The 20,480-nt window shown below is 39.5% G+C and overlaps 1 protein-coding gene across 11 annotated transcripts in view; it reads right to left on the reverse strand.

The window, feature by feature from the left end:
• The window catches only part of ppip5k1b (diphosphoinositol pentakisphosphate kinase 1b), a 41,390-nt gene extending 28,599 nt beyond the window's left edge, over window positions 1-12,791 (reverse strand). For 9 of the 11 annotated variants that reach the window (XR_005707921.1, XR_005707923.1, XR_005707920.1 and 6 more), the window contains exons 1-13: window positions 12,597-12,772; window positions 11,004-11,199; window positions 8,651-8,741; window positions 7,735-7,820; window positions 6,965-7,119; window positions 6,297-6,398; window positions 5,928-6,089; window positions 4,741-4,862; window positions 3,820-3,921; window positions 3,093-3,179; window positions 2,659-2,734; window positions 2,161-2,270; window positions 1,803-1,826 (exon numbers count right to left, since the gene is read on the reverse strand). Coding sequence is in view for 7 of the 11 variants with exons in the window: in XM_040132550.1 (XP_039988484.1) it covers window positions 1,803-1,826; window positions 2,161-2,270; window positions 2,659-2,734; window positions 3,093-3,179; window positions 3,820-3,921; window positions 4,741-4,862; window positions 5,928-6,089; window positions 6,297-6,398; window positions 6,965-7,119; window positions 7,735-7,820; window positions 8,651-8,741; window positions 11,004-11,199; window positions 12,597-12,671 (1,388 nt within the window). In the remaining 4 variants the exon portion in view is untranslated. Of the gene's footprint in view, window positions 1-1,802; window positions 1,827-2,160; window positions 2,271-2,658; window positions 2,735-3,092; window positions 3,180-3,819; window positions 3,922-4,740; window positions 4,863-5,927; window positions 6,090-6,296; window positions 6,399-6,964; window positions 7,120-7,734; window positions 7,821-8,650; window positions 8,742-11,003; window positions 11,200-12,596 lie in introns of all 11 variants that reach the window. The other 2 variants (XM_040132553.1, XM_040132551.1) reach the window with 2 other exon arrangements.
• Between the last annotated feature and the right edge of the window lie 7,689 nt (window positions 12,792-20,480).

A 20,480-nucleotide genomic window follows, 5' to 3' on the forward strand; every position in this document is an offset into this window, starting at 1 on the left:
AGGAAATCAGACAAATATTTTATTTTATTTTGTCTGTTCAGTGGCTCATGAATGACTTATAGCCTTTACAGCCGCTTTACATTAGAGGATGGCGTCTACAAAGAATGATGATGGACACAAAGGGAACGCAGTCAGAGACACGGGCTGTAAATACTCTAAGGTATACATGCCTATAGAAATAGGTTTTGGAGATATACATTTGTGTGCCAGCTGTTCAAAGGATTGCGATCAAAGTTGTCAAGGTCACACAGCAAAGTGAGCCCACATTTTAAAAGGATAAGGCTGGTGATTTTCTATTCCAACAACAAATCCTATGAAAAAACCAAAACCAACAAATGTATTAAAAACACTTCAGTGAGCCACACTTTTGCACTGGGGGACTTGTCTCTTCATTACGAAGAATATGGGCACTGTAGCTTATTTAGAAACAGCTTCAAAGACTTATAACAGGGATCACTTTCACAGTCTTTGGAAAGGAGTTCCTTCCTTCAGGCTAATCAGGCATGTGCGGTAACGCGGTTCTGTTTACACTGCTTTGCTAGCTTGTTGAGCTACATATCAAAACCTCTTGACTTTGGACTGAAGTCCTTTGAAAAATTTGCAATGTCTGGGACAGGTACGAATATAACTCTGAAGCACGGTAAGAAATTGCAGGATGTGATGGATTCGTGGAAATGTACTTGTAGGAGCCGGAGTATTCAGAAGAGGAAATACAACAGGGACATGCTGAGAGACTGAGGCAACATGATAACAGGGCACTGAGGACCCCAAACGGGACTACAGGAGACTGGTGGTGCAGCTGCGGTCAGTGCTCAGCAATGACAACCAAGGCAGACAGATGCTGCAATGATGCTCTGAACAACTTATCTACCAAGAACAGCGTGCAAGCGTACAGACGAGAAGTGGTGCTGTTTTAAAAGAAAAAGGGTGGTCATACCAAATAATGTTAATGTTAATTACTTTTTCTCTGTTTATTGCACTTTGTATGGAGTTAACTGATTAATAAAAAAAAATATTGTTTTTTTTTTTTTTTTAAAGCATCCACACTTTATTTTTAGTGCCTAAAAACGTTGCAGAGTACTGTATATGAGCTGGCAATAGCATGGCAAACCAAATACCTTTCAGTGAATGGGATTATTTTTACGATTTGTTGTAGTTTCTCTTTCATACATTTGTAAATTCAACCACTCTATTACATCCATTCACTTCATGACAGAAACGATGTTTCCTACTGTGGTTTTGGACATTTAATTCGTAGCAAACTTGATATTCTAGGACTTCCTGATTATTTTTGTTATCTCTGTGGAGAAGAGCACCAGCAAATTACCAAAATTAGCATAAATGCTGATGGAAGGCAGGGGGAAGGAAGACATTAGAAGATTCAGTTGATACGTGGTGAGGATGGCATGCAAACGAAGTAGCACAGCACACACTGATTTAGACACACAGAAACACAGCGAAATCATCCAGTTGTATGTGTCAAGTGTTAATAGCGAAAAATGAATGGATGTTAATGAAAATGATACACTCAGTGTACGAAAAATTAGGAATACCCCGCAGATATAAACTAAAATTTCTAATCTTGCTCAAACTATGACTAAACTACCTTCTTCACCCAGTTTATACCCATTTTAATGGATGTGATTGATGAAAAATCGCAGCTTTAACCTAGATTCACCTTGGTCTGTGTCAGAGAGAGAAAAGGCATTCCTAATATTTTGTACATACAGTCTATGAAGACTAAAGAAAAGGTGGGTGGAAAAACCTCATTCTTTTAAAAGGAAAAAGGAAAGGGTGCGTACTGAGTGTCAATCAAGCTGGATTCCCTTTTGGAAAGAAAGAAAGTAGGGAAAGTTTGGCAGGAGAAAACAGGGATGGAGGAGGGAGGAAAAGATAAAGCAAAGAGTTAGATACACAAGAGAGAGGGAGTGAATCACAGTAAACATCTGTCTTTCTGTGAGTACAGGAAAGCTGACTGAACCTTTGTGGAGTGTTGAAAGATGAAGCTAGTTCTGCATCGAGAATCACTGATGAGAGTGGATGGCCGCCGATGAACGATGATGGCAGGAAACAGGAGGATGATGACTCACGGTGTGTGTTTGTGAGAGAGAGAGAGAGAGTGTGTGTGTGTGTGTGTGTGTGATGTGAGGCATCACTCACATCTCCAGGACAGTCTTGAGTTGCTCCAGTTTAGATTTCTTCTCCTCAATCTCACAGTCGTTGTGCTGGCCCAGTTCAACCAGCAGCAGGCGGGCGATATCCAGCACTTCCTGGAGACATACAGGCAGTTATCCTTAATTTGACTTTTATCTTTAGTATCTCTATCCAGCTTAAACACACACTGGATCCTCTGAAAAGGCCATGGCTGAATATTAAGTGAAAGATAAGACTGACAGTGAAGATAGCAGCTCCAAAAAGGTTTTACAAAAAGATGATACAGTGACAGGATGACAGGACTTACACAGCTAAGTATAAATATTTAGACAACAAAACAATGACGGTTTTTGATCCATAATAATTAGGAGGCCCAGTACTGTATTTGTGAACACCCTGTCTAAAAACCCTTCATTATTCTTAAAAGGGAAAAAACAAATACACAGGCAGAGGAGAGTGTGTGGGAAAAAGAAGGAACAAGTGATTAAAAATAATCTCACTCACCTGTAGCTGTTTTGGCTTTTTTAGCTTTAGCTTTCCTGACTTGTAGCCTCCATACTTCTCAAACAACTCGAAGAATCTGTGAAAGACAGACAGAATAAAACAGCAGGATAAACGGAGACTGGATGAGGGAAATGTTTTTAAAGTCCAATGCATTCTTACATGTTGAATTATTTCTTTTATTTCCCTTACAATGTGAGGCAGCCTCAATAGGTAAGGCAGTTTAAGCAGAAAAATAATGTAGGAAATACTTGCACTTCCTGTCTTTTTCTGAGAAAACCGACTAAATGCAAACTGTGCAAAGCGAACAGCGTGAGTGAGAATGTTGTGGGTCTCTAGTCCTTCAGTGTTGTGTATGTTACTACACACTGAATATTTGAAAGCTGTATTAATAGTGAGAAGGAGAAACATCTTAACGCTGAGTGGCAGAGACTTACAGAGGATGTCGGACCTCCATTTTCATCTTTTGCTTTGGTGTGCGATCACCATGGCGGATGATGGCAATAACACAGCGCAGCTCCATCCTGAGGAAATTCGAGGAGGGGATGGCGCAAGATTAAAATGCAGCAGAAACTCAGGTATTTCGCTATTCCCCCCAGCAAACCTCCCCCACGACCTTAATCGAACCTGAAAATCTGCTCAGCATCGAGAGTGTCACTGACACCAGCGAGAGATTTCAGATTCGGTGAGGACTGAGTTTCTCGGTGTGTGTGAGGAGATCAGTGGTTCATTGATCCCGATTTACTCTGCATTGATGTGTGAGGGTTGTTTTCCCCCTGACTTTATTTGTCCAAGGACAAATTCTGACTCATGGGAGTCCATTTGGAAATTTACTGGCATCAGTTTAGGTATAAAACGTGACACTTGTCAGACTGTGTTAACACACAATTATTCCAATTATTCTCTAGTAAATTCCTCCTAAAAAGCTAGGAGGAAAAAATAAATTTTAAGATTTTATTTTGGTTGGAACATTCAGCTCGAAAATGATCTGTTTATAATCAAAAACATCGGAGACCTTATTTAAATGGATCCACAACCCTTTTAGGGATTTTGAAGATAAAGTTTACAAAGACATGGAGTATTGTATAAGATCATATCATGTCATGTGTCATATGCACAGTAGTCCTTTGATCAATTTTCCATATTTTGTTTTTCAGTACGTACATGGTTCCTGAGGTTGTTGGGACGATGGGGATGTCTTCGGCCTCCATGGGGATGGACCAGGGGATGTGGAACTGCGGGGCCAATTCCCTCATTACCATGTTCCTGGTGCAGCAGAGAAAAGCAATAACAGACTTAAAATCATTAAGGAATCAGGTTGAAAGGGAAATATCACAGAGGGAAAAAATAAATACAAAGCAAAAGTAAACATGTCATTCATTCTGCAGCACCCTCCTTGTGCCAATCAGTTTTATTGTAATATTTTGATTCAAAGTTCAAAGCCGCATCTCGGATTTCACCAGAGATATTTTTTATGCAGCCAAAAGAAACCAGGCGCATTAGGATAATCCAAAAAGCTGTGAACAAACACAATGTTTGTTCTTTTACTAGAACTCAAATTCGCTACCAATATGCTGAGGCTTTCCTCTGTCTTTCTATTTATAAAATTTACGAGTCTTTAGTCATAAAGCTTCAGTTACTTTGCCTGGAAGGAGAGGTGATGAATCAGAAACAAACAAAGACGTAAAGCTGACAATGGGACCCTCCGAGCTGTCCAGAGCTGTGTATAAATTAGAACATGACAGCTTCAAGACAATATTTACCTGAAAGCTACAGCAAGAAAATGCTCGAGAGACGTCAGGTAATATAGAACATAAAAAGAAGAGGCTGCTTCATTACAACACAGAAAAACACTTTTCAAACAGGACAACATGTAAAATTTGACTGAAACCAGCATTTCAATATATTTGTGTTCTTTGGGGGCTTTGGTGTGGCTTCATTCTTCCGTTCATTCTTTTCATTACTGGCACTACATAACACAATTGTATTACATGATGTTTATTGACAAACTGTGTGCTTGTGGTTCTTGTTAAATACAAAACTCCTAGAATGTTTGCAGTATGTGTGTGAGCTAATGTCACTTACCCCAGGACTTTGGCACAGTCATCGTAGTACTTCATGGAGTTTTTGACAAAGCTGAACCCGTTAACATCGCAGACGAAGGAGTGGCCATTGGCTCTGAGCAGATCAAACCCACACACCGTTTGCTAAAAATCACACACAAACTCGGATTCAGTGCATTTAGAGACTCTTCAGGTGCGGTATGTTATTAGCCATAATGTGGAGCAGAAAACACTTTGAGATACCCACCCCCCTCTAAAGTGAAGAAATGTTTTTACAGAGTTTATGTATTTGCAGAGGCATTATCTTATTTCTAAACTGAGATACAAAAACTTATTTTATCAGCAATAATGTAGCGCTACATTTCTCATACCATTGTAGCATGTTTTCACAGCAGCTAAATAAAAAAGAAAGAAAGAAAAGGTTTATGTTTATCAGGCTTTTAATTCACCTAGAAATGTGTGTTTATAAGGAACATTTTCTATTTGGGCTCATAAACTTCCAAACAACTTGCCTCTGCAAAAACTGTGTAATACACAAAATCTTGATGTTAAGAGTTGTGCTTACAGTGCAAAGAACTTTCGAATAACTGATTTTCTCTGCTTCACGCTGTAGTCGTTCTATATTTGTTTGTTGGGGAATCCGGTGTGTTTTCTGAATTCGCTGAGTCATTCATATTGAGCTGTAGGTGTAAATGGAGTCATCACCATTGATAAGGCTAATGTTTGCTGATTACAGGGATATATAAATGTTGGTCAGAGCGGTGTGATAAGAGTAATTCTCAAGGTAGCAGGCTTCAGGAAAAAAAATGTCTCTGGCTGCTCCCATTCACCACGTATACTTATGTGAGGAAATACTGTGTTTAGTTTGCAAGTAAAATTTTAAATATGAACAGTTTTGTCCACACTTGAAGGCTCCAAAACTGTGTTTCGGTAATTGGTTTAAAAATACTTCTCCCTCCTCGAAAATGGGTTTAATGAGCTAATACCACAAGATCTTGTGCAACTAAACACGAGCTGATGCAATGTTCGTGTTAGCTACAAATGGATGACTGCACATAAAAGGGTACCCAGTCAAAGTGGAAGTAATAAGAAAAAAGGGACAGCAGAAGGAGCACGAGCTCATAAATAATGCAGTTTTTTGCAGGCCTTTTCTTTGTTTTCCTGCACACGGTGCTGAACTACATCCGCTTCATGATGCCTAAAGTTTACCTTGAAGGCCAGGCAGACCTTGCGGGCCACCAGTTTCTCCATGGCAGTCAGCATGACGGGGTAGCGGATCTCCTTCCCCTCGCTATCCCTCTCTACCTTTCCATCCAGAGCAGGAGACTTCCGGGCCTCGGCGTGGGCGTAGTCTGGACCCACAGTGTATACCTGAGATGTCCAGAAACACCACATGAAACACACAAACACACACACAAAAACACAAACACACACAAAAAATGTCTCAGAGCAGATGATAATGAGTTCTACGTTTCACTAACTGGCCTGAACTTTATGATTCAGCGTGAGTCACTAGCACATGAAACACTTCAAGCAATTCAACACCTCCATCATTGGCCAAGTGAAATTGCACAATACCTTCACATCAGTACCATCTGTGGGCATGAACTGCTCATAGATGTAGGATCCGGTCTTTCGTACGCTGCTTTCTGGAGAGTATACACTGCTACGACTCCCTATCTACAGCAAAGAGACAAAGAGAGAAGCAGACAAAGAGCATTCAAAGGCATTTAGAACCAAACATGTAAATAAAGATCTCATTTCACCTCATTATCCAGCCTTCACTCCATCTATGTAGTTTCCTATTAGTACTTTGTGCCACTTGTGTTACATTGTAGTGTCCCGATTGCCCCATTACCAAAAAAAAGCTAAGAGGTTTAACCTTGCAGAAGCCATACAACAGCGTGTCTGTCAGTGTGAGCCATTCCAGTTTTATTATATTTTCTTTTCCTCATCAAATATTGAAATAACACTGAGTTTGAAACAAAAATAAATTTAAGATTTTTTTTTAAAAGTTGGAAACATCATTCAACATCACTTCCAGTAACATATAGGGACAGTGAATGTTTGTGTGGCGCAACATTTTAAGCTTATAATTGTCCGATGAATGGCCGAGTTTAGAAGTCAGTGTGATCTTAGGCAACTTCCTGAACTCCTGCTTCCTTGTTTTAAGTCTCTGCCAGTGACTGAACATTTTGTTGGCAAAAAAAAAAAAAAAAATGTCCAGTCGCTTTGGAGACAGATACCTTTCTGAAAAGTCTCTGGCTGCCGCCTCCAGCAGATGTTGGGTAATAGATGTAGACATTGTGGTCCTCAGCGCACACAGGTTTCTCCACGAAGGGTTTAGGGAACACCTCCCCGTTCACCTCAACATGGTCCTCCCCCTCCACAAGGTTACACTCTGCATGTGGAATAATTTTTTAGATAACCTTTAAGTACTCCTTAGCAATCAGCAACAGAGATGGCTCAGACAAGGAAAAATGCACAAATAAGTTTACTGCTCATCTGGGATTTGAACCATTGACCCTTTGTTACAAGCCGCTTTAACTGTTGCATGTTTCATGTTGCATTCATATTACAGTCTAAAATAACCTACATCATTCGGCAACACTGAATGTTTAATACAACAGCAAGAAACACACCCACAGTGCCTGTCAGTCGTTCATTTACTTGAACTTATCCTTATATAATCTGGGCATCAACAAAGATGCACTATCTACTTCCAACAGGCTCCTGGCCAAGGTTTACTGTCACAGTTTTGTGTTTATAGGATGAAGACACAAAAACAGCGGCAGACAAACTCAGCTACATCCAATGTTACTTTCATAGGGCGAGACTTTGAAAAATTTAACTTGGGATTCTAGCTCTTGTATTGAACACTGAAAATGATTAATAGATTATTTAGTTACTGAGGTTGTGTATGCTGATATTCTTTCACGTTTCAGTTTGTTGCCATAAAAGCAGTGGGGTTCGCACATAGAAACCTATTTAACACAAAATAAGAACTCTTGCACACCTTCAGGATTGTCAGGATCTCGGTTTAACACAGCATAACGAGGTAGTTCAATGCCCTCTTCTTGTAGGATCCGGTACACTTCCCTCCTGACAGGGAATCAAACAACTGTTATAACCCCCCAAAAAAGGATAACCACAGTGAGTCTATATGTGCAGCTTGTGTGTGTGTGAATGTGTGTGTTGTCAAGGTTGGGCTGTAAAAAAGGAGTAAAATATATACTGCAAGGCATGTGACAATACCAGTTATTTCATTTTTTTTTCCCCATCACAAGACCGCTCCTCTCATTAGGAAGGGGGGGAAGAAAAAAAAAAAAAACTGCCGGCACAAGCAAGCTGGTTGCATAAGAAAAATGCAGCTGCTGCAATTTGGCAGTAGAAAGTCAGTAAATCTCCATGACACTGTGTGATCTGCATGAAGAAGGTGACGGGACGGCCAGAGATGCAGATACTTCAAAATTATTCCCATCTTCCCGCTAACTACTGTGTGAATGAGCTTGTCCTTGAGTTTAATAATGATGATAATAATGATGATAATAATAATAATAATAATACTACTAATACTACCAAGAACACTAACACTAATACTAATAACACCTTTATTTATACAGCCCTTTTCAAAACAAGTTACTTTACAAAAGATTTAAAAAAGAAAAAAATACAACGTTAAAGAGTAAAGCCATAAACAAAATCAATAATAAGCAAGTCTAAATTAAAGCAGGACTTAGAGGATCTCCAGCTGGGTTCAGGCTGGCAGGGGGTCACAAGTTGAGCGATATGTTCAGGCGCTAACACCCTGCAAACCTAAAAAATTATCATTAAAATTTTAATATCCACTCTAAAAATGGACTGTGGGCCAATGAAGTGTGTGTGTGTGTGTGTGTGTGTGTGTGTGTGTGTGTGTGTGTGTGTGTGTGTACCTGTCCTGTATGAAATACTGCATGTTGAGGTCGTTGATGAGCAGTGGATTCCTAAGCTTGGCATACTCCACAGCTTTGTCTAGAGGAAAACCTGAAAAAGTGCCACAAGAATGAAAACTGCATCACCCATCCAAGCTCAACCAGCATTTACAAATAACTGAAGTAATAAGGATTTTCATGTAGCCCTATGGAGTTTCAACAGGTTTAAGCATATTTTATCAGGTTCCAGTTATTTTTAGCAGAATTCAGCGTGAGCTATAGTATATAAGGGATCATAGTCGCTCCCTGTTTGACTGTAAATGCATGACAGCACAGCATGGTTGCTATGGTACTCATTTGCAAGGTTCCAAGTTATTCAATTTAACTCTGAGCAGAGCCTGCACCTTGTAGTGCAGGGCAACCCTTAGGTGGAGGCTCATGTCATTTCTACTGGTAACGTTTTTTTCAAGAAACGCTCAATTTCATTGATGTTTTACGCTCCCAATCCCACAAAACAACAAATAAACAAATGAATGAATGAATAAACGAATGAATGAATGAAATAAAAAATAAATAAATAAATCTTCCGGCACCCAGGAACTGATGCATCACCATTTCTGGCTTCAGCAACAGCAGTTTGTTTGAAATACTATGAAGAAGAACTGTGCAGAAATGGACAAAGATAGAAGACTGAAGAAATGGGGAAAAAGGCTCCGCCAAACGAAAAGTCAGGGAACAAGACTTCTGCCATTACCACTTTACATTTATTTTAACAGGCTTGCAGCACCATGCGCAGGGTAAGTTACTTAAATACAGTTAGCCAATTGCTGGGAGTGGTATTGACACATATTATATGTCAAAAGTGCCTCTCATGCCCAGAAAACACACATTCTCAAGGCCACTGCTCTAAATATTCAACATATTCCTCTATGGTGAGTGAGTGAGACAAACATCCATGTCTGTAGGAAATATTTTAGGGAAATATTAGTTTTCCTTCTCATGATAACACTCAAAACATCTCATTCTATGAAAAAGAGGATGGAAAAAGCAGTCCCATGTGATGTACTCTGACTCAAATACACAAAAAGACAGGTCAGAGTCAGAAGGAGTTATTGCTTAAATGTCCAGTACATATATTTATAAGATGATGTTATTCAACCTTTGCCTTTGGCTGTTTAACTGCCTGTGATAAAAACATAAACTGAGCCTAGTGCTTAAATATAAGTGTGTGTGCAGTGACGTTCATAAGTATAATTTAAGACAGAGGACATATCTATACATACATGTACACACGCACAGATATACACAGATATATCTATCTCGCTATCTATCTCTATATCTATCTAGATATCTCTCTCTCTATCTCTATCTATTTATCTAGATAGATAGAAATAATTGATGATATATATATATATATATATATATATATATATATATATATATATAGAGAGAGAGAGAGAGAGAGAGAGAGAGAGAGAGAGAGAGAGAGAGGTGTATTCATCTTACTCATCTAGCACTGACTCTAAACCACACATGGTAGGCTGAGGAGTACAACTAATTACAAACCTTAAATAGATTTTTTCCAGTCCCATGGTGCTCTTTGTTACCCACTGAGACATTCCCACAAACTGGTATTGGTTGTTGTCAGACAGCCGGACACAAATCTCTCTAGAGTATGGTAAGTTTTTAGGTACTAATATTTCTCAGGAGAACACAGAACATTTAATTCATTGAAAAGATTCATCTGCTTTTCCAGAAAAAAAAAAAAAAAAAAAAAAGCACTTTAACTTCAGTTTAACTTTAAGAAAAATCAGATGCCCATCTTAGTCTGATGATAAAGTGGTTCATGCAACAGGGAAGCATCTTACTGATTTCCCTTTTGTTTCTGCCAACATAAAAAGGCATTTCAAAACAGCAATTTGATTTCAAACAACAAGGGACTGAGCATGTATTTTTTTATTACTGTTAGATTATAGGTGGATTTTCATCTCTTTTCCTTATCTTATTTTTATTAACCCCTAGTTGAGCACTGAAGGGAGATAAGGCAGGAACAGGTTTTTAGTACTTTTTTCTAACCAGTGGAACAATTGATATCACATTCAGGTATTTTGCTAATTCACGGCAAAATCAAAAGCAATTGCCGAGTATCAAGAGTACAAGTGAATAGCTAGAGGACACACAAAACTACTCCTCGTAAACAGGTTTAGCCAGAAAAACTAGAAAAACTATTAACACCTCCATGGAGTGTTAAAATGCCATGCCATATTCCCCCTCCAACTCCCTGTGACTGTTTCCGCTCATGCAACAGGATGCTCTTAATGATTGTAAGTCGTTTTTGTTTTTTTTCCTTTTCTTTTTTTTTTTGTTTCTTTACCTTTAGAGTGGAAGGAGATGAGGCAGTCGCAGAGGGGCCATTTCTCCACAGGTTCCTCCAGGATCACCTCCTCGGGAAAGATAACCATGTCGATATAGTCAAACTTACAGAGGCGCTCCAGGATCTGAGTCATGGGCTTGGATTTGGACTTCTTCATCATGGCACATATGCCGACCACAATCTGTCGCTCTGACGGCTGGTGGGGAGGACAGGGAGGACGGAGACACGACCATGACATAAAGAAGACAGGGCAAATGAGACAAGCGTACTGGCAAAAAAATGTACCAGTATTCCCCACTTACAGGTGAGACTAAACACAGCTTTATTGAGTATGAGTATGAGTATTGGACCTAACTGGATGATAAAAAAAGAAAAAGAGTGATTCTTGATTAGTGCAAAGCTCAGGATCATTTGGTTGAGTTTTACAGCACTGTCTTTTTCTAATTTGTACTAGTAGCAATGATCTCAGAAACTGTTTTTTAATACACTTTTTACCCGTCCATCAACTTTGCATCGGGTGTGCAATGAGCTTTACAGCCTTACAAGGACTGATAGCGTTGCTACAGACATTGCTCTGGTTCAGTTATGGCATCACAGCTTATGTCAACATTTGTGAATGATGACGACAACTGTGTATTGATTTTTTATTAATGTCAGATCATCGATTATTTTTTGAAACCTGAATATTAAGCAATTTTTTTTTTAAAATCACAAACAGTAAAAAGTTATTACATTATCAGAGGACAGTCTTTATGACACATTTGATTCACAGAATTACATTAAACTAAGTTGTTTTTTTTCGTTCACTGGTTCTTTCATTAATGAGAAGTCTTTGCTGTTGTGCCCCAGTGGTTTCAGTGACCCTTGGTGTATGAACTAAACTGCTACCTTTTCACTCAGTGTAACTGACTTTAGATCTAGACCATCGACTAAATGGGAAAAAATGTTAAAAGACAGATACAGAGACATAAGGCAGAGAGGAAATCATAGCTAGTGAGCAGCAAACACAGCAATACCAAGTCCTTTTGTAGCCACAGGAGTGCAGACCAGAGGCCTCACAGGCCTTTATAAACTGTATTGCTCTCACGCCAGCCTTTGTATATTTCTGTCTCTATTTTTTCCACTATCCAATTCCAAATAAACTTCCCTTTTTAAAATTTCCAGGCCTGTTCACCCTCTACTGCCTAAAAACGACCAACACTGTAGCTCCCTGTTTGGTTCCAAAATTAACTCTTCTTTTTCCATGGTGAATTTATAGTCAGTGGAAAACCAATATTGATTATTTTAAAACTACTATATGAGTTAAAAATTTCTAGTTTATAAATGCAAAACACAAACTAGTTTATATGTGTAACTCATCTTAGAAACTTTTCACCATTTAAACTGCAAATGAAATTAACTTTAAAAGAGCAAAAAAGAGTCATATCTTAACTTTGAGGTAAAATATTTAGGCAACTATTAACTGATAATATCTTAACCAAAAACAATCTTTTAATACCTGAAGAAACACAAGGTACAAGGTACACCTCATCATATACCCATATACCTTTGACCCAGACTGTGTGTACACCTGAATTAACACCTGTAACTTACCGACTCATCATCATCATCCTCCATTTTTTCTACTCGAAACATCTCGTTCTTCATGCCTGACTCCGTTTGACCCATGTCCTGCTCGTCATCTTCACAGCCAACCACAAACCAAGGAACCTCTCTGTATCCCTGTCCTTCTTCTCCTGCTCCTGCTCCTGCTCCTGCTCCTGCTCCTGGTCCTGGTCCTTCTCCTGCTCCTGGTCCTGGTCCTGGTCCTGGTCCTTCTCCTGCTCCTGGTCCTTCTCCTGCTCCTGGTCCTTCTCCTGCTCCTGGTCCTTCTCCTGCTCCTGGTCCTGGTCCTTCTCCTGCTCCTGGTCCTTCTCCTGCTCCTGGTCCTGGTCCTGGTCCGTCACAGGGTTCGGACATCACAAAGCCACGCGTAACATGGCTGCTTCAGGTAGCTCCTCCGAGCAAGGGTTCATTCAATTACTAAGCAGGAAGAAACCCAGTCAACTGTTACACTATCGCTAGATGATGGACACCTGAGAGCCGTGTTGATAAAGTGAAGGGTCTGTTGACGTTTCTGATAACAGCTACGTGCATGTACAGTACGTGCTGAGGTAGAACAGGAGTTAGTGGAAGTCCTAAGAGGTAAAACAGAGGGAGCTGACTCCACGTTTGTTGAGGTAGACAGTCCAGGTCCTGGTTGTAAAACTCCCTGTGTCAGGACAGAGGAGGTCTGGCTCTGAGAGATAACATGTCTCAGTCTGGGGATGCTGCTTCACACAGGAAACTCCACAGTCAACATCTGTTCTCCCTTTTATCTTGCCCTAGGCAGAAATGATACAAAAAACATTAAGAAAACTGGTTCAGCAACTAGATTACAACAATACATTTAGGTGAACACTGCTAAAATACACTGAAGAGTAAAAGCTGACAAGTTAAACAGCAGTTGGCAGTTGCAGAGACAGAGCAGTTACAGCTTTATGAGATCACTGGCATAAATGTCTGAATAACCACAGTAAAGGTGCAGTGGTGCTTCATCCACCATTTGTGAAAGAAATAGCAGGGTTGTAACATCAGCCACACAATGGAAGACAAACTTTATTGATTCCTGAGGAAACTGGGTCATTGCAACAATTAACATTTTTATCTAAAAAGAATTCCTGCTGTGTTGTTCTTCTGTTAATATTTAGAGATGATGGTAGTTTACACATTTATGAAATAGATTTTACACACATGCAAGTTGTCTGCAGCATAGACTTATTCACAAAAGGTTTAAAAATAAAGCAGAGGATTATGCAAAGCAGGAATATGACCCCCATGTGCAAATTATTTCTTAGTTCCCTTGTTTTTCAATTTATTTAATTTTTTTTTCATTGTGAAAAGTCCTCAAAATACAATCTGCATGATGTCAAATTTAGGCCCCCTTTTTATCAAACTTCCAAGGATTACACTTAAAAAAGCCCTAAAGAGCCAATTTAAGAGTGAGGAAGTTCGTCAGTGAGTGTGAAAAATAGGACTTTTATCAAGCGAGCTACTCCTACCTACCGTGAAGTTTGAGCGTAACAATTCATATGTATACTCAGGGCCAATCATAGACGAAGTACTTACTGCACTTCTGCCCCATTGTTCATCCTTTAAAAAGGTGATATGTGATTCAGTGATATGTGATTCTGCAAAAACATATGAAATTTAAATTTCTAAAAAAATTCAATCTCATACGTGAAATATTTGATGTCTCTCTTTGCATTAGTTTTGCCGTTTGCACCCAATAAATGCAATAAAAGCGTTGTTACATCCTATCAAAAGTTTGAATCAAATTCAAACAACAGGCTAAAAACCCACATCTACTAAATGATTCATATTGTTTCAGCTATTAGTTTAATTATCATGCATCACGGGCAGTATTATTTTTTTACACTCACTCCAAAACATGTCTCAGGTATGTGCTCACCTCTGCCCCCACTACAGTCGTCTAGTCTACTCTTTACCAACTCAAGAGACCTCGAGCTCTTAAATTTAAGAGCATTTTTAAGTGCTAAGTTTGCAGGCAGGAGTAAAAGAGAAGGATTTTATATCTATATTTCGCTTAAAAATAATTGCCTGGGCTTTAATTCAGTTGTATTAGTCTGGGTCACAGCTCCTCCAGATGAGCCACCCTTCATTTTCAGATGAATATCAAGACTCATTAACACACAAATAAACTCCTCTCTCACCCACCAAACTGTTTTATTATACACATCATCATCTTCATCTCCATCTACTCCACATTAGCACATTTAAATTTCCAAAGAGCCTAGCTGCTGCTTGATGTTGCCACGGCGACAGGGCCTTAACAGGAGCCAGACTGTGTCTCTATTGTGCCCTGTATGTACATTAAAGTGGTTCACATCAACCTGGTTTGCATTTCACTTTTCAGACGGAGCCACTTATGAGACATCCTTGATGAGTTTTTGGACTTTTAGTCGCACAAAACAAGACATTTGAAGATGCATTTCATTGACACAACGGTTAAATCGATTAATTGAGAAAATGATCTGCAGATTAACCGACAATGAAAATTATCATTAGTTGCAGCCCTAGTCACATCAAATCAAGAGCTTCTCATTCACTCATTAACTCTCCCTGCTCAGTTGGTACAAGGATTCAACCCTGCGGCTTTATAGTCACGTGGCCCCCTCTGTAACCATCCCTGCTCTCTCCCTTCTCTGCTCTTTACAAATAATTTCAACAATATTTACTGTGCCTTGTCAGCTTTCTGATCTTCAGTGCTGATTTTGTGATTAACGTTTACTGTTCTTCATGGTTGGTCATCAGCCTTTTTGAGTTTCCACTTCCCAGAACGTCTAACACGGATGCATTCTGTGTTAAACGGAACAAAGAGCTGACGTTTGCTGTCACTGTCTTTATCCTCCCGAATGTGGTTTCCCAGTTACCACACGCTAGCGGATCTTTGTTTGGTGCTATGTGATCCTCCTGCTGTATTACAGTGTGAGCAGTATTCTAATATTATAGCTAACAAATATACCATTAAAATCCAGCCACTACTCCTCAAATTGTAAGACAAGAAAAAAGAATTTACAATGCACTGAATGCACACAAAACCAATATTCTATGAGAAAAAGAGGGAATTAACAGGGACATCAGAAATGTCATACTATGGAACAAGAACTTCTATCATTTCTTCTAATCATACTACCATAATCACTGTAAACTCAACTCTCACTGTCTCCCAAGAGAACTCTCAGAATTAGGACAAAACTGATGCAAGAATAAACTAATCCCTAGAAAAAACACATGATCCCGTTTGTACTGTAAACAATTTCCAGAATAGAGTAAAGATGGCGTAACTGAACACTTAGCTGCAAAATTCTCCCACAAACCAAAGCAACAGATGTTGCTGCAGTTTTTAAAATCACAAGATCATGGCTGTCTTGCCAAAAAGCCAAGGTGAAATAATTTGTAAAGCTGTGAACAGCCGTCAAATTTCACCAAACATCTGCAGCCCTAGCGCTTTAATATAATGGGTGCTTATCTGTTACCTGATCTGATGCCACACAATACAGAAACAAAGCTGTTATATCGTTCTCTTGTAACTGAGCTAAAGCCCAAGAGCGAGGCATGAAATGCAGCCAAGCTAGAAGCAGAAACTTGCTACTGTACAGTATTATGTCCACAAACATTAGACAGAGCCAAAGCCAGTTCATGTGTCTCTCATCAGTATAGTCTAACACCCCCCTTTAAACACCACCACCACCACCAACACCCTGACCCCACCACCTACAGCAAACAGCTGACTCGAGGTGAAAAGGTTCCAAAAACAGATGGGCAGATGATATCACTTCTCAGTGACGGCCCACAAGCCAACTGTGCACTCTTATTTAAAGTCACTTCCACTCACATACAGCACAGATTATTTCATAAACGTTCTGGCTGCTAGAGATCCGACGTGGTCTTCCTGTGTCGTGGACTTTCTGCCAGGAAATACCTCACCCGAAACTCACTCATGACTAAGACTAACCTTGATACCCAGAAATAACCGTGTCCTCTTCTGCAGTTTGGTGTGGGGCTGTTGGGGGGCTAATGGGAAGTGTGAGGTGGAGCCAAGGCACGGGTGGAGCCAAGGCATGGGTGTTGGGTGTCATGGGCCAGCTCCACTGCCCAAAGACAACTCATCATTACTAACCTCTGAGGCGATGACAGGCTGCACTAAACTAAGTGGCGGACCTTCTTGCTGGCCCGGGGTCAAGGAACACTGACAGAGATAAACTTCTAAATTAAATACCTGTAAATGCTGTGAGCTTGAGTGTATTCAGTCTTTACTACGCCAAAGACAAGACCTTCACTCTACTGGCAGGACAGCCCGACACTGCACTACAAGGAAAATGTTGCAGGGATGGGTGGAAACACCTGTATACAAACATTTCACAACAGCTGCATTTAATCATGCAATGGCAAATAACTTTCAGCAATGACCTCAGCTGGTGTCACGATTGGCTGGATAGGAAAAAAAACACACTTAGCATCAATTGCACTTGACTCAACAGCATTTTTTTGCTCAACTATGCATGCCATTCTAATTTTTCCTGGGTATCCTGTACGCTGAAGCAACATTTCCCAGCCAGAAAATAAATTCCTCTGACAGCTGATTAGCATTTTGGAGTAATCAAGGGTGTCTACACAAGCCCTGCCAGTCCTTGGCACTTTTGTACAGATCAAGAGGATGGTAAAGTCTCCGAAATAAAACTCAAGAACATGAGCGGAAAAAAAAAAAAGAATCTGTATAACTGAGCCATGTCCTATAAATACATTTTTTTCAGTGCAGTGAAATAGACACACCTTTTGAGGACAAAAATAATCTACTGTTCTTTTTGGGTAACACATTAGGCTTCCTCTGTGTTATACTTGTAGTTTGGTAACAGGTGGTGTGTGTAGCACCATTATAAGGGTATTGAACCTTACATTTGGACCCTTTAACATGCTGTTTTTCCACTTTTGTTTCCCTTGTAAGCTTGGTCGGGACTTTAGCATGAGAACAGACTAAACTGCCAGATCATGTCATATATATTCTCAATTAGCTTGTTTCAGTTCTTCATTAAAGCTATTTGTTGTTTATACTGAGCCAAATATTAAAACCCTGAGAGTCCATGTTTTTATAGCTGCACCATTACATCAAATGGAAATATTCTACATGTCTTGTGCATTCATTTTAGACACATTCCTCCAAAATCCAGCCCAGACATAATTCAAAATTTCAAAACAATAACCACTGCTAACGACTGCTTCTCAACGTTTTATCTCAAGACACTAAGTGTGCAATGAAAGTATGACTTTCATATTTCTGTCCATTAGAAGCCAACGTAAACTGTGCCCAGGGCTCATTTGTGATGTTGTCATTTAGTGGATGCCAGCGGAGGTTGATTAACATCCTAAATGACCAAATGTCCCTTTAATTGAGGACAAAACAAATGAGACAGACGGCGGAACCAGACAACAATCATTGTGTTTAGACCGTCTCCCGTCTGCCATCTATATTGTTCCCCCTCCAGAAAAATAAAACCCTCTGTCTCCCATGTATAAATTAGGAGGCTGATTAAAAAAAAAAAAAAAAAAACACCCCCAGCTGCCACATGCAGGTTCTCATCCACGGATGAGTCACATCCATCATCACTGCAGGGCCACAGATCAACAACACAACTCCAATAAAAGGCTTTTAACCTTTGAGACTGTCTGGCACAGGAAGCCTGCGTCGTGTTTATGACAGGGTGGAGCTGGTCATTAGATCCTATTAGCTGTCACGGTTTCCCTGATAAAACGGCACATGAGAAAAATCACGAGACACTGTGCAAAAGGCAACAGTTTGCTTATGGGTTCATACCTTGTGGATGGACTGAATAAGAAAAAGACACAATGAATGATATGATCACATGTTTTATGATTGGGGCCTTTATTGTGAAACAAATTTAATAGACAATGAGGGTTAATCATTTTGCAAACTCCAGTGTCACAACTTTTATGTTGGAGTGAGGCTGATGCTGAATAAAAGGAGCAGCTTCTCATCTAAAGAGAGATCAATATTAAAATCATTAACAAATCGGTTCATCATTATATCGAATAAAACTTAATGCCGAGGTGCACAACGTTATCAAGACGGGACACTAACATCAGCCACGAAAATGCACCATCACCCCCCCAAGGGTCAGATAATGTGCTGGTGATGTTATCGGGATACAACCACCAGTAGGACAGCAGTTACAGCCACCTCTACAAGCTTATAAATTCATTATGCACTGAGTGCTCGAGAAGTTAGCTTTGTTTGCAAATACAAATTGCCGTCATTACTGAAAACAGAGGCCATAATCGGCTTGCTTGCACGCCGCCGGCCCCTGCAAAAAACAAGCCCATTACCTCTCACTGTTCAACGCAATTATTCCTCAGTGGAGAAGAGATGAGACCTCTGTAAGGTTTACAAGGTGATTTATGGAAAGTGGAAAGATACATGACTTTACTCTCCTGCCTCTGAGCTTCCGATGAGTAACTTCTGCCAAGCATACAGCTGTCACGGTGAGCAATAAATTTAGACTTTAATGAGTCTCTTGGAGGAATCCGGGCTGCCGCTCCAGCAGATGATCCAAAAATGCAGCAGTAACAAAACAGAGTATAAACAAGAGAAAGGGGAATATAAACAAAGATATAGCTGATGGGGTTTATATATAAATACGGTACAAAGGTGACAATATCAGCACCAGAACCTTTTTTTTTAGGTACAATTTATGAATGAGGAGGAAATAATAGATCATGGCGGTAAATATATTCCCTGAAATAACAGCTAGAGCTGCTGAGTTTGTTTGCACTGACCATATTACGTTACATTAAGTGACTTACACTAGTTGCTTTCAACTTCAACAGGAGCTAGATGTCATCAAAGGTTATAAGTAGAGCCCCACCTATACTGTTTTTTTTGGGGCCAATGCCAATACAGATATTGGAGAGTAAAAAAAATCCCTATATTCTTTATATGTATGTAGGTATGTATGTATGTATACAGATTGACAGGTTGTCGATCCATTATTTAGTGGAGATGATAGATTTTGCTCTGCGTTTCATTTCTGTTCACCTGCCCAGGGACTACAAATGGAAATTAACTAGTAAATGAATTTGGTACAAGGAGATTAATCTGTTTATGTATTTTCACCATTATTTCTAAATTACCCCATGCATCCATTTTCTGCATCATGTTCTGTTAAAAAAAAAAGAAAAAAAGTTTTCATATCAGCACACATCGGATAACATATACGTTGATACTGATATATCTGTGATAGGCCAATATCGGCCCCTAAAATCAGTAAGTAAATCATAGCGTGAGGTGTGTGGTCTGAAAATTAAATACTGACCAGTGACCACTTTTTCACTTTATTCCATTTTCCATTACTTAAACTATATTGTCTGTAGTTTTTGTTCTGGCTTTTCATTTATCTGGGGGTTTTTTTTTTTGTTTGTTTGTTTGTTTTTTAAATCCTTCGTACGGTGAAAATACTGTTATCATAACTAGTATTCTTCTGTTAATCCAAAGTCAGCAGGGTTCACATGGAGCTGTTTCTCAGCAAAATAGCAACTTTTCTACTACTTCGTGACACATTTTTGCCATGTTTAATGGCAAACTTGTTGATGTTGGATTACTGATTTCATCCTTTTCTCTTGTCTTCTGCAAAACAAGCAGTGTCTCAATGTTTTAAGTAAGTTTTCTCTTATTTTAGACTATAAAAGACAATTACTACAGCTTACATTTACTACAGTCTCTTTCCATATCAGCCGGCACAGTGCCTTTTGCCAGATCATCTCTGGTTAGGTCACATAAACTCAATCTACACTTCACTTTACAGATGAAAACTATTAGAGCCAAAACAAATAGTAATTTGATTGATTAGTTGATTGACAAAC

This window comes from Xiphias gladius, chromosome 8, assembly GCF_016859285.1.
Source record: "Xiphias gladius isolate SHS-SW01 ecotype Sanya breed wild chromosome 8, ASM1685928v1, whole genome shotgun sequence".
Taxonomy (NCBI): Eukaryota; Metazoa; Chordata; class Actinopteri; order Istiophoriformes; family Xiphiidae; genus Xiphias; species Xiphias gladius.